The sequence below is a fragment of the Manis javanica genome, chromosome 6 (genome assembly GCF_040802235.1).
Source record: "Manis javanica isolate MJ-LG chromosome 6, MJ_LKY, whole genome shotgun sequence".
NCBI classification, from domain to species: domain Eukaryota; kingdom Metazoa; phylum Chordata; class Mammalia; order Pholidota; family Manidae; genus Manis; species Manis javanica.
This window is the reverse complement of record NC_133161.1, coordinates 11,605,441-11,619,292: the sequence shown is the minus strand read 5'-3', so window position 1 is coordinate 11,619,292 and position 13,852 is coordinate 11,605,441. Positions and strand designations below refer to the sequence as shown.

Genomic DNA, 13,852 nt, shown 5'->3' with positions numbered 1-13,852 from the left:
CAGTAAAACAATATAGGGTGGCACTTCGAAATATGACAAGCATATCTTTGACATCTTTCAAATTACAAGGAAAATGCAGCATTACTGATGGAGAATTTCTGTTTCTGGGTCCCGAGAAAATTAGATTTCCCTTATAATGGGTCCCCTCTTGGCTTTTGGATAAAATCTACTAAACCATCTTCACAGTTTCTTTGCACATTGCATATTAGGGTTGCTGTCTTTGAAGTACAGAGCATAAAATAAATTTTGATGGTGAAAACAGTATGGACAAAGCTAGGCATAAATTTTAAAATTACAAATTCATGAACGTGTAGGGAAAGGAAAAGATGGATTAAGATCATGGTGGTAGACAATGTGGCTTAAGGCTATGGGTTTCGAATTCTTTTTTAGTAACACAGCCTATTATTATTACCATTTGTCAAATGAAATGCTGTGAGAAACCTCAGTATATGAATACATTAGAGCAGCTCTGGGGGGACGGTGGTTATTGCCCCCTTCATCTCCATGGCAACCTTTGTGGGCTTCCTTATCACCCTGAGGCTGCCATAGACTGGCTGGCGGTGGAAGATGGTGTCCAATTTAAACTCTGCCCACTTGTTTGCAGTTTTACACTGGGAGAGTCATGGAATCTTTTATGTTGTTTCTTACCCATAAAATGAAGGAACAGCACCAAGTCCTTTCAGTTCTGGAAATGGTCTAACATCTCGCACAGTTACTTTCGTGCAAGAAAGCTTCTTATCATAAGGGATCTTTAAAAATATGCCGGAAATATTTAGTAATTGCCTACATCTCCTTCTAGGATCAGGATCCTGCTGCCTTTGGTGAAAACTCTCAGGTGCTGAATTCCTCCAGACATTACCTGAACATCCGCTACACCCTGCTGCCCTACCTCTACACCCTTTTCTACCGTGCTCATACCCTGGGGGAGACTGTGGCGAGGCCCCTTGTCCATGAGTGAGTTGCCTGACCTGCACAGAATCCATTTCGGATCATGATTTCACTTACCTCGTTAGTAGAAACAAGGTCACTTAGGACCTTCTTGCCATTAAATGTGGAGCTGTGCTATCCTGAGGCTTCACCTGCCTTCTCTGTTTTCTAGGTTCTACCAGGACCCAGCCACATGGGAGGTGCACGAGCAGTTCTTGTGGGGGCCTGGACTCCTCATCACACCTGTTTTATATGAGGTGTGTTTACCTAATGTTGGGGGGGAATAGCACACTTGTCCTCGTGTCTCTATCGCTGAATTAGCTGGGTCTTGAGTATCTATGGCTACATTTAAATATAAATATGAATGCAAATAAGAGAGATCATTAAAGTTTGGAAATTACAAAAATAGTAATTTTTGGTCTCACTGCTCCACCAAGCACAACAATTCCCATTTTGCAAAATTATCGTAAAGCCTGTGTCCTTAAGCCTGGGGCGCTGGCACTGACCGGGGTTCTCAGTGCCTTGTGAGGTTGGGCCGGCCACCGGTCAGTGCTCCCCTTTGTCCAGAGGGGCTGTGCTCTTAGGGTTGGGCTGGAGAAAGAGAAAAGGAGGGAGGGGAGCAGGGAGGGAGAAAGGAGTGCCGGGCAAGGAGGGCTGTTTCTCTGCAGTCCACGCCGAAGGGCCCCACGTACCCTTCCTAAGAGTGACTCGGGGTGGGTGCCAGCGGGGAGTGTAGGGGGGCATCAGGATCGGGCTGCACAGTTTATAAAGGAGCGAGGTCGCCGCCGACGTTCCCGTGGCAGAGGCACTCCAGCCGCATGTCCCATGGCAGGTCCTGCCAACCAGCAAGTGGCCCCGCCAGAGCGGCTCTCCAGTCTCTAACAGCCGGCAGATGCCATGGGTGACTCGGGGAATGAACTTTCTCTGCTTCTTTTAGGAAGTTCAGGAGCCTCGAAGCACAACAAACTGAATTTCTAGGTACAGCTCTGCTTTGGGTAAACTGCCCAACCATTCTGAGTGTCTGTAGTTTCACTCGTGGAGGCCGTGAACCCCGCTCTCCCAGGACTGTCCGAGCACATGCAGCCACACACGGGGATGTTGTGTAAACTGTACAGGCGTGGACTAATGTTGCCCATTATTGCTGTTTCCCTAGGGTGCGAGCCAGGTGACTGCGTACATACCTGATGCCACCTGGTATGACTATGAGACGGTAAGTGTGTCGGCCGCGCTTTGCTCAGAGACCTGCGTCTCGCAGAGGGCAAATGGAAGCAGTAGCCTTGGGAGCTTGGTAATAGTATAAGGTTTTACATTTAGTTGACTGCAGATACTTTTTGGTGAGGAAGGCTTTTCTGAACGTACAATGAGATAATTTGAATAACTGGGACAGGGTTATGGGAGTTTTCATTATGTCTGCCTGGCTACTTCCTGCTCCCCAGACAGGTAATGGGCCGTAGGCCGTGATAAGCTGGAGAAGGACAGCCCAGGCGAGCAATCACAGGGGGTGCGGTCTCCTTGTCCCTGCCCCCCACTTTGAGTGTGCCTTGGGAAAATCTCTTCACTTTGTGGCGGGGTCGGGGAGGGGTGTCTCTAATTTTCTCCTGTTTCAAGTGAGGCGACTGAACTGGCCGATCTTCAAGGCCCCTCCCCTCCCAGACAGCCTGCGATCTGACCTGTCTCCCTTCGGTTGACTAGGGGGCGGCCATTCCCTGGAGGAAACAATTGGTGGAGATGCTATTGCCGGATTATAAGATGGGACTTCACCTTCGAGGGGGATACGTATTTCCCACCCAGAAGCCGAGCACAACCACGGAGGCCAGGTAGGCGGCCCTCTGTCCTGCGGTGTGACTGCTCGGGCTCTCCCCACGCAGGGTCATGTGGGGCAGGAGAGAGCCTGGAAGTGGATGAGTCAGGGGAACGGCTGCAGGCAGCGGTGTTCCACCTTCCCGTTCAAGGTCGGCCCGAATGGGCATCTTGTCTTCATTAAGCAGGATAATTGTAGCTTTAGCTTCTTTGCATTTCCAGATTTGGATTGAAATGTACATTTCAATTTGGAATGAAATTTACATTTACGTTTAGATTGAATCAGATGATGAAAACAGTCAAAATAGTCACCCATGAGGTTTCCCTATGGCCAGAAATTGTCCTCAAGTAGCTTCCCTTCGCATGAGAGAATGCAGGTTAAATGGGAGACAGGAGTTATCATATGGATGTCAACGTAGCTTCCAGGTCAAGAGCCACAGAGTTTGGGTTCAAGTCCCAGCTCTGTGACATACCAGACCCGTGAGCATGGGCACCGACTCGGTTTCTGCTTATCATTTGTAAGCTGGGGATGGCGATAGTTCAGTTTTTATTGTTATTTTAGTGTGATTATGTGGGTTAAATGAAATCACAGACATGATCTCTACCATCATTCTACCATTCTTCTTATGCACATTCATGACCAACCTCTTCTGTCTACCCATGCCCACCTTCCATGTTTCCATACAATGTCAATATTTACTCAGTTTCCTGGATAGACTCTGAGATTATCTGTCCTTGGGCATGAAGTGGGCTGGTTTAACATAGTTCTCTCTTCTTCTTTTTCTGAAACTGAGAATTGTTTTATACAGCAGAAAGAATTCCCTGGGACTCATTGTTGCCTTGGACTATAAGAGAGAAGCAAAGGGGGAGCTGTATTGGGACGACGGTGTATCTAAAGGTAGACTTCCTTGTGGGGCCATGTCCGTGGTCCTCAGTGAACATTAGTCATTGTAGGCTGCCCAGTGTGGCAGTGACCTTATTATTATTGGTGCTTATTTCTGTAGGTTAGAATCAATGTATTCTGAAAGTTCAGTTAGCCAAGCACAATGCAATAAAAGAGACTTCAAATTAGCAACTTGTAAATTATTCACTGTACCAAAGCACAGACATTACTGGATTTAGTTTATTTCCTTCTCTGGGTTTCATTATTAAAGCCAAATAATGCATTTTGTTACTAGGTTGTAAAATACCATTTTGGTTACTATTGAGAGGAAGTATCTAATTTACATAGTGTGTTTTTCCATGGCACAATTTCCATATAAGTACCTGACATAAGCTTATGGTCTGTGATTATACAAAAATCTTGCCCTGCACAATAAATAAATAAATAAATAAATTATTAATTAATTAATAAACAAACAATTAATTAATTAATAATTAATAAATTAGCATTTATTAATATTTGTTGACCACATACCATTGCACTGTATGCAGAGGCTATAGAGATGAATAAGACATAGACTTGCTGTTGAGGAGCTCCTGGTCAAGCAGGACAGATGGAGTGTATGTGTGGATAAGTACAAATTCAAGTCAGAATGTTTTAAATGCCAGCAAAGCTGTACCAAGTACCACGGGATGTCAGAAAAGGAAATAGTTCCTGTAGGCTGAAGCAGTCCAGGAAACTTCTATGGAGGTGTGGCAAAAATGGGTTGAACATGGGTCAGCAGAACTCCAAGCAGAAGTATTCCAAGTGAAAAGGTGAACTTGCCCACCCGACTTCTGTGCTTCCGGTAATAATGAGCCCTTCTCTTACCTGTCTCTTTTAGATGCTGTAACTAATAAGAGCTATATTCTGTACGAGTTTTCTGTCGCCTCTGTAAGTACTGTGTTTCAGGATCTCATGGTGCGTGTTCTCTTCTGTGACTGCCTTTTGAGTGTTTGGTTTGTTAGAGATGCTTGAAACAGGGACAGTGCCTGACTGCAATGGTCCCAGGGGATTAATGTTAAAGTGCAAGTTTTTAATCCATGTTAGAGATATAATCCTATGAAAAATCAGTAGGAGTTCAGGGAAGACCTTATTTTTTCTGGGAAAAAATCATTGCTTTTGAGTTTTATATGATGAGTCCAACATATGTCCTTATTTGAGGGGGTACAGTGTGTGTAGGGTGTGGGTGGGGGGTGATGTGGGAGACAGCGCCTTTTTGAGGTTTTTGGCCTTCCTTTCCAGCCCCTATTAAGTGGTGATTTTAAGAGGTTGGGAGATACAGAAAATGTATTTCCCAAGGGTACTTAAAGAAGACAGGCTAGCAGAGGATGGGTGAATTCTAATGTGCTTTTCTTAGCAATCTGATTGTGCCTGGGCAATGATTTCTTTTGTGGGGACCTCTCTTCTTTATTTCTCCTTTCTTTTAAATTCGTGTTGTTTTTTTTAAATTTTACTTTTTACTTTGAGTGAATTATAGAACTCCATACAGTTGTAAGAAATTATATGGAGTCTCCCTGAATTCTGCACCCAGTTTCCTGTGATGATAACTAATATCTTATAAAACTATAGTACAATTTTACAGCAAGGATATTGACATTAATACTATCAAGCCTAGAACATTCCATCACCACAAGGATCCCTGTGTTGCTCTTTTAGAGCTTCATCAACTTACCTCCTCACATTCCTTCCTTAGCCCCTGGCACCTAAGAATCTTGTCTTTATATCTATAATTTTGTCCTTTCAAGAATGCAGATGAAATCATACAGCATGTAACTTTGCGGATTGGCTTTTTTCACTCAGCATAATTCCCTCAAAATTCATCCAAGTTGTTGCATATCGACGATTTGTCCTTTTGTTGCTGGTAGGATTCTGAGATAGAGATGTCCACCGTCTGTTTGACCACTACTTAATAAAGAGCACCTGCTCTAGGCCAGTCATGAGCTACACCAATGAAGCTGCTGTCAACATTCATGGACAGGTTTTTGTGTGAACACAGGTCTGCATTTGTCTGGAATAAATGCACAAGAGCGCAGTTGCTGAATCTTATGGTTGTGGCATGTTTAGCTTTATAAGAAACCGCCAGACTGTTTTTCAGAGAGGCTGTACCATTTAACATTTCCACCAGCAATGCAGGATGAGTCAACCAGATTCTCTGCATTATAACTGTCATTTGATGTTGCCATAAATTTTTTTTATTTTAGTCATTCTGATAAGGACATAATGACATTGCACTGTAATTTCAGTTCAAAGTGTTCTCACGTCTAATGATGTTGACCACCTTTTCACGTGCCTTTTCATTTGTCATGAGTATATTCTCTTGGCTATAATGTTTATGCAGCTCTTTTGCCCATTTTCTTATTTGATGATTTGGCTTATTTTTTGGTTCAGTTTTGAGAATTCTTTATATTCTAGAAGCCAATCCTTTGTTGGAATCATGGTTTGTAAATATTTTCTTTCAGTCTGTAAGTGTCTCTTTTCATTCTCTTAGCAAGGTCTTTCAAGAGCAAAGGTTTTTAATTTTGATGGGTCTTATTTATCATGTTTTTTTCTTTCATAGGCCATGCTTTGTGACATCCAGTTATAAGAACTCTTTCTGTTCTTAGAGCTTGATCATTTTCTCCTTTTTCCCTAAAACTTCTTACAGTTTTACCTTTTACATTTAAGTCTGTGATCTATTTTGAGTTAAATTTTATATAAGGTATGAGCTATGGTTGAGGTTCAGCGTTTGTCCTCTGGATGACCCATGGCTCCCGCACCATCTGTTGAAAGGCTATCCTGTCTCCATCGCATCACCTTCACACCTTTGCAAAAAATCAGTTGGCACATTTTGTGGGATGCTTAATCTTTTTAAATTTCAAAGAGTCCCTTTTTTTCTTTAGTCTTTAGTTTCACCTTTTTGGACAGAGCTCAACTTTGTCCCTTTTGATTGTGGTTCCCCAGATAAGTCATATATTTTCTCTGGGTTTCAGTCTCCTCACCTGAGGAATGGGGGCCATTATAGCATCAGCCTCACAGTTTGCTGCCAGAATTAAATGAGACAATATGTATAAAATGCTTAGCACAGTGCCTGGCACATAGGAAGCCTTCATAAAGTTTAGCTCTTATCATCAGTATCATGAAAACAAAAAGAATAATTAACTGGTCACTATTTTGTGTGCATGTGTCTGTCTAAGCCTTTGTGTGCCAGTGGGTCTCTGTGGGTGCCTGTGTCTTTTTGCTGCTTTGTAAGTGCTCATCTTGTCCCCTTAAAAATTCCACAATGTCAGAAACATATTTGCTGAGTAACAGAATTAACAGATAACTAGTTGTCCAAAGCAAACATGAAGTATCCCTAAAAAGTTTAGGACTATTAAGAGTCTGCTTTAACAAATTCCCTAGAGTTGATTACCTGGTACCAATTAGAACCTCAGAGATAAAGACAAACTTTACATCTCAGAGAGATGTTGAGTGGCATTTGGGCACAGTGAGAGTGTGATGTACTTGGTCTCTAAACTGACCTGTTATTTTTTTTTCCAGAACCGTCTACAGGCAAACCGTCTAAATACAGATGGTGGTTATAAAGTCCCTGGTGACCTCATGTTTACGGATATCATAATCTTGGGAATGGACAAGCAGCCTGATACTTTGACTGTCTTACAAAGTAATGGTCATACCTCCACTTTAAACTTTACCTACAGCAATTCAATAAAGGTGGGAGATTGTTCCATCCTTCATGGTCAATTATAAAAGCCTTAGCCTAAGATCTGACAGCCAGCTGTTTCTCACTCTTGACTTTAGGCAGTCACAGAGACAACTGGCTCCCTGGGAAATCTACCCCACCTCAGAGAAGATTCTGAAGGAGAAATACATACATAATAAATACAGACCCCTAAGCATTGTTTGCATTAGAACTCTGAAGAAGACAATAGGAGTGGGGACCCTGAGAGAAGGCAGCTCTTCCCTCGGCCGTTAAAAACTAGACATGCTGATCCCAGATGTCAGAGAGTGAAGAAATTAGTCAGTACATTGGCCTAGATCTGGAGAGTATTTACACATTTGTTTTCTCATTTAAGTTGAAGAGTCTCTATGAGACATAGTTGATATTTTTCCTTGATGTTTTAAGTTATTTTTATGCCATTACAGAAAATGAGAGTTGAATAAAACCCCAGGGCTGATCTGGTTTTGCTCTTATTGAATGAGTCCCTTACATGATAATCTCTGGCAAAAGATTCCAATTGTTAGTTGAATATTTTAAGCACTGGAAATACACTATTTCTTAGGGCTGCCCTCTTCAATATGACAACACACCTAACAAAGGATAAGAGCTTGGTTTCTAGAATTAGGCAGAGTGTGGCTCCAGTCCTAGCTCTGTGGTCCTCTAGCTGGGAGATCGTGGGGAAAGCGTGAACCCTCTCTGAACCTCAGTTCTCTATTTCATAAAATGGAAATAGTCATATTATTCACAACATAAGATAGCTTTATAGGATTAATAGAGAGAATGCTCATAAAGTGGTTACCACAGTGCTTGGCCCAAATAATGCTCAGTAAAGTTTACCTATAATAGTGCCATCATTATCAAAATGTATAAGCATCACACCCAGAGGGCAACAAGTCCATGATGAGCACCTGGCCTGGGATGTGTACTGCTTTATGTGATCAAAGCCCTTCCCATTCAATATGCCATACTGACTCTATAAGGAGAGAAAAGTCAGGAATAAGCCAACAGGAAGGTCAAGAGCCCCAGAGGAGAAAAAAGTCATACTCCAAATATCCCAGGGCCAAGTGGTCTTGGATGAAGGGCGGGCTCCCTGGGTCCTGACTTCCTGTCCCTCAGGGAAGGACATCAGCCAGGGCTCACCTTACCACATTTGTCACTGTGGCTTCCTTTCTCTTCCCTCAGGTTTTGAACATCACTGATATCAAGGGACTGGTACTGGGACAAGAATTCTCCATTGAGTGGACTCTTCCTGTCAAAGATGAGGAAAAGTTCAACTGCTACCCTGAGGATCCCAGGGCCTCCCAGAAGGGCTGTGAGCAGCGGGGCTGCCTCTGGGAGGTAACGGCAGGAGCAGGAAGCTGCAAAACTCTCCAGGAGTGTTTAACCACCTAGAACATCCTTTTCAAACATTGATGGGTTGAACAGTAGTCATTCTTCAGGAAGTAAGCGGCGCTATGCCAACTGATGAATTATTTGGTCAATCCCACATGATAGGCAATCAGTGTTTTCCTCACATATTTTCTTCTGAATCAGAAGAAACTCATTGCTGCTCTAGCTTTCTCTTTCCTCCAACCACAGCACTTAAAACCTTGTTTTCATTTTAACATAGCAGTAATACATTAGGTATCCATTGCATATTGAATATCTTTAGTGATTTTTTTTCTCATCTATTGGAGTATCTCAGCAGGAAGCTAAGATAAGGTTGTCTTTCTCCATGTGAAAAATAGAGAAAATGAAAGCCAGAGAAAATAAGTGATTTCCTCAAGGTCACAGTGGGGGCCATAAGGACACTGGGAGCAGAACCCTGTCTTGGGATTCCCGTCTGACCTTCCTGCTGACCTTCACAACACACTCCTTTGAGGAGGCCAGTGTGTGTGTGTGTGTTTAAATGGGTGTATTCATTTTCTGGGGCTGCATAACAAAACCACAGAGTGGATGTGTTAGAGGCCCAGTTCATTATCCTAGAGTTCTGGGAGCTACAGTCTGAGACCAAGGTGTGGGTGGAGTTGGTTCCTTCTGAGGTGACGGGGAAGGTGTGTTCCGTGTTTCCCCTAGCTTCTGGGGTTTGCTGGCAATCTTTGGTGTTCCTCAGTTTATAAAAACACCACTCCATCTTTCCCTTCATGTTCACATGGCAATCTCCCTGACTGCCTATCTCTGTTTCCAAATTTCCCCTTTTTATAGGGACACCTTTCATACCACATTAGGTCCACCGTGATGACCTTATTGAAACTTGATCATCTGCAAAGACCCTATTTTCAAACAAGGTCACATTTATAGGTACCAGGGATTAGGACTTACCATCTTTTGGGGGGCATGTAATTCAACCCATAATAACAGGTATGGTGTAAGAAACAGACCTGTGTTAATGAACTTCTGAATTAGAGCCTCAAAGTGTGGTGTTAGAGGCTGATTGAGATTCCTCCTCTTTCCCAGCACACAACTGTTCCTGGCGTGCCCTCCTGTTACTATGACACCATCCCGAACTACGTGACCAGTAATATTCAGTACCTACCCACGGGCATCACTGCCGACCTCACCCATGTGCTGGCCCCTGAAGCTGCCCGGGCAGCACCACTGCCACCCTCACAGGGCGCACCACCCGGACCTGCTGCAGCCAAGGCCACCTCGGACCCTCTCTCTGCAAAGATCAGCTTCCTCCGCCTGAATGTGACTTACCACACAGAGAGCATGCTGCAGTTCAAGGTAGTCCCCGTGTCGCAGATTCTGATCCACACGGAATCCTTAACCTACAGCTCCATGGGGATGGGAGTCATTGAAATGTCTCCTCACCCAGATCCTCATTGTACCGGTGAGGGACTGAGGCCCAGTGCAGTGAAGGTCAGCACATTAGGAGACAGGAGAGCCGGCTTGACCTTAGATCCACCTGCGTTCTGACTTCCCTATAATGACGAGGACCCTAAGGCATTAACGTCCTCAAAGAGCCATTCCTTGGCCTTGAGAAAAATGTGTCTGCGCTGTGCTGAACTCGCAGAAGTGGCATTAACTCACTTGGGACACTTGAGTGATTTCTCTAGCCTTCCCTGAGGCACAGGAAGTCAGGACCCAGGGAGCCCGCCCTTCATCCAAGACCACTTAGCCCTGGGATATTTGTTCTTAAACATGAGCATGTGTCAGAATCACCTGCAGAATTTGTTAAAACCTAGCCCCAGAGCTTCCAGCCTGAAAACATGCATTTCTGACAGGTCTCCAGGTGAAGCTGATGCTGGAAGTTCAGGGGCCACACTTTGAGACCCTCTGTTCTGCTCTAAGAGAAGTGTCATGGGAGCCACAGATGATCTAAGAGCTACATTCAAAAAAATGTATTTGAAAAAATCAAGTGAAATGAATTTTAATAGCATTTATTTAATTAATACACTAAATTATTATCACTTCACCATGTAATCCAAATATATTTATTGAGATATTTTAGAATCTTTTAATCACACTTAGTCTTCAAAATTTGATGTGTATTTGGCACTTACAGTGAGTCTCAATTCATACTAGCACATTTTAAGTGCAAAAGGCCCCATGTGGCTGGTAGACCCTGCCTGGCACAGCTCAGATGTAGGCATTCCTTTTCACACTGCAGTGCGTGATGACTCACCCTAGCGATCTTGTGTAAATGAAGATTCAGATTCAGATGGTCTGGGTGGGGCCTGAGATTCTGTACCTCGTTGCCAGGTAATACTATTGCTTTTGGTCCAAGAAACACAATTTGGAGAAGCAAGGCTTATACAAAACTTGTCTTAAATTTAATCTGTGGGCTGCTAATATCACAAGAATTTCTCATAATGGTAATACTCTCTGACCTTGCAGAATGCTTCTCATTTCTCTCATTTCTCCTACCCGTCAATCCTGTTAAGTGGGTAGGAACAAGTATTAGGTACAAAAGCACAACCTGAGGAATGAAGAAACATCTGGGAGCTCAACCAGTAAGAAGGTCTCAGACTCCATATAAAAACTGGCTTTTCTAATTTCTAACACACACACATAAGCAAGCTCACACATAATCGTACACAGACACACATAATATGCATGACATGTTCTCACACCACACACTCACAAACATACACTCTCATTTGATATGTGAGATTCTATACCCTTAAATCACAAATTATTTACAGGAAGCTCCCTGCCTGGCTTTTAATAGCTATCACGGAGGCATTTCTGGAGTTCAGGATCCTTACCGGCAGGCCTCCCATCTGTTTGCTCTTGGACATTTGATGCCTCCTGATATGATTTAACCTGGCCAGGAAACATGGCAACTGAATTATATGAGCTGGCATGAGGAATTTTGAGTATGAGATTCCATCAGAAAGTTTCCTTCTCCCTTCTTGTCAGATCTATGATTCTGCTACTAAAAGGTACGAAGTCCCAGTGCCTCTGAACACCCCTTCCTCTCCATCCGGCTCCCCTGAAAACCGTCTGTATGATGTCAGCCTTCAGACTAATCCTTTTGGGATCCAGATTCGACGGAAGAGCTCCAACACTGTGGTGTAAGCACTGTTTATTTGTTTTAGAGGGCTTCTAAATTAAATTATAGTGGTTCTAATTAATGAAAGTGAGAGAATAATCTTAGAGGCTCTATGCAAATAGGTGTGTACTTGTTTGTTAAATAGAGAGTATATCTATTTCCCCCTGTTTCAATGGGGATTTCATTTTCTAGCAGTCACTAATTCAACAAAAAAATAATCAATAGTTTTAAAAAAACTTGCTTGGCTTCAGAGAAAGAAAAATACATGTTTTAATCATGGTTTCTGTTTAGTGGAGCAGAAAACTCTTTTTATAAGTATAACATATAACCTGAGATAGAAATCAATGCGATATACTCTCATTAGGAAGTGCCAAAAGAGTCAGGAGAGAGGGGCAGATTTTACCAAGGAGAGAGAATGGCTTCTTACAGGCTTTGCTTCTGTTGACACTGTAGACTTAAAACTTTTTCACAATATTAAGCAGAAAGGAGTTGTCATCTCTCATCTTGTCCCGGTGCTGAATGGAATGAAGTGAAGGTCTGGATTCTGCTGGGGCTGAGGTTCCCAGCCTAGTACAGACCATATGTGCACATGTGGACAGTCTTCTCTCTGTGACTATGTGCCTGACTTTCTCTCTGTTGCCTTCTTTGGCAAGAGGTTCTTTGGCCAACGCAGCAAAGTCATTCTAAGAGTTTCACAGTTATGAACTGGAAAGTACGCTTTGACCTGATTCATTTATTCATATATTACTCAAACTGATGCACCAGGCAGTGAGAACTAGACATGAAGAGATGAGTGAGACAGGGTCCTTGCCCTCAAGGAGGCCATAAGACAGAAAAAGAGCTCAGTCCTGTAAACTCCAGAATGAAAATGCAAGCACAGGACCTTGATAGGGAGTCATGGCCGTGGTTATGACCTGGGTCATCTCACCGTATTTGAACCTGGGTCCACAAGTGCAATCATTTAGAAGGCTTCTGAATCAGCTAGACTTCCCAAATGTATGCTGTGGTTGCTCTGTGATCAGCTCGGCATGGATGTGTGCCTCCGCATTGCAGGTGGGACTCTCAGCTCCCTGGCTTCACCTTCAACGACATGTTCCTTTCCATTTCCACTCGCCTCCCCTCTGCTTACATCTATGGCTTTGGGGAATCTGAGCACACAACTTTCAGAAGAAACATAAGCTGGTACACATGGGGAATGTTTGCACGTGATGAGCCACCAGCGGTAAGCACAGAAGAATGAGATTATCAATCTGTTTCTCTCTATGTACACTTATTAATTAGCTTCACCTTCTACTGATAAATTCTGCTCTCAGATGAAATATGCCACATGTTAAGGTCTTCTGTCCCAAAAAGACATAGACATTTTTTCCCATGAACTATGGGTTTTATTTCATAAACTTTTAGTTAGTATAGTCTATATGTTGGATACATTTTATGTGTCAGATACATCTTTGTTTTCCAGGGGCTTATAGGCTAGTAAGAGAGAGAGAGAGAAATGATAAATAATGGTGGCACAGTGTAATCCATGCTGTAATAGAATCATGTAATAATAAACAAGAAGGACATGGAGTAGGGAAGGCACTTAGCTTTTTACTTGGGTGGAAGGGAGGGAAGGTTTTACGAAGGGCATGACGTTGTGTTGAATCTTCAGTGTTGAGTAGGTACTTGCTGTTTGGCTTATGGTGCAGAAACAATTTTTTAGGTTTTTTTTCTTTTTGATTACCACCTACTCTCCCCCATGACTCTCCCAGTACATGAAGAACTCCTATGGCGTCCACCCCTACTACATGGGCCTGGAGGAGGACGGCAGTGCCCACGGAGTGCTCCTGCTGAACAGCAATGCCATGGGTAAGACGGAGGCACATTCCCCATGTACCACCATGAATCGCTGCAACCACTTTTTTAGGATCTGGATATTCATAGAAATAGAGAAACTCAAGGGCAAGGGAAATGGGGCAAATAAATTGACGTTCATTCATTCAAGATTTGTTAAGAGTTCTAGGCCAGGTATAGGGGATAAAATTTT

The 13,852-nt window shown here is 43.1% G+C and overlaps 1 protein-coding gene across 1 annotated transcript in view; it reads left to right on the top strand.

Moving 5' to 3' along the window:
• LOC108399287 (maltase-glucoamylase) overlaps positions 1 to 13,852 on the top strand; it is a 179,190-nt gene that overhangs the window by 122,103 nt on the left and 43,235 nt on the right. The window contains exons 67-78 of the mRNA XM_073239855.1: positions 800 to 954; positions 1,100 to 1,184; positions 2,081 to 2,137; positions 2,620 to 2,744; positions 3,537 to 3,625; positions 4,494 to 4,543; positions 7,169 to 7,342; positions 8,532 to 8,687; positions 9,786 to 10,055; positions 11,694 to 11,848; positions 12,880 to 13,048; positions 13,578 to 13,674. Coding sequence (XP_073095956.1) covers positions 800 to 954; positions 1,100 to 1,184; positions 2,081 to 2,137; positions 2,620 to 2,744; positions 3,537 to 3,625; positions 4,494 to 4,543; positions 7,169 to 7,342; positions 8,532 to 8,687; positions 9,786 to 10,055; positions 11,694 to 11,848; positions 12,880 to 13,048; positions 13,578 to 13,674 — 1,582 coding nt within the window. The remainder of the gene's footprint in view (positions 1 to 799; positions 955 to 1,099; positions 1,185 to 2,080; positions 2,138 to 2,619; positions 2,745 to 3,536; positions 3,626 to 4,493; positions 4,544 to 7,168; positions 7,343 to 8,531; positions 8,688 to 9,785; positions 10,056 to 11,693; positions 11,849 to 12,879; positions 13,049 to 13,577; positions 13,675 to 13,852) is intronic.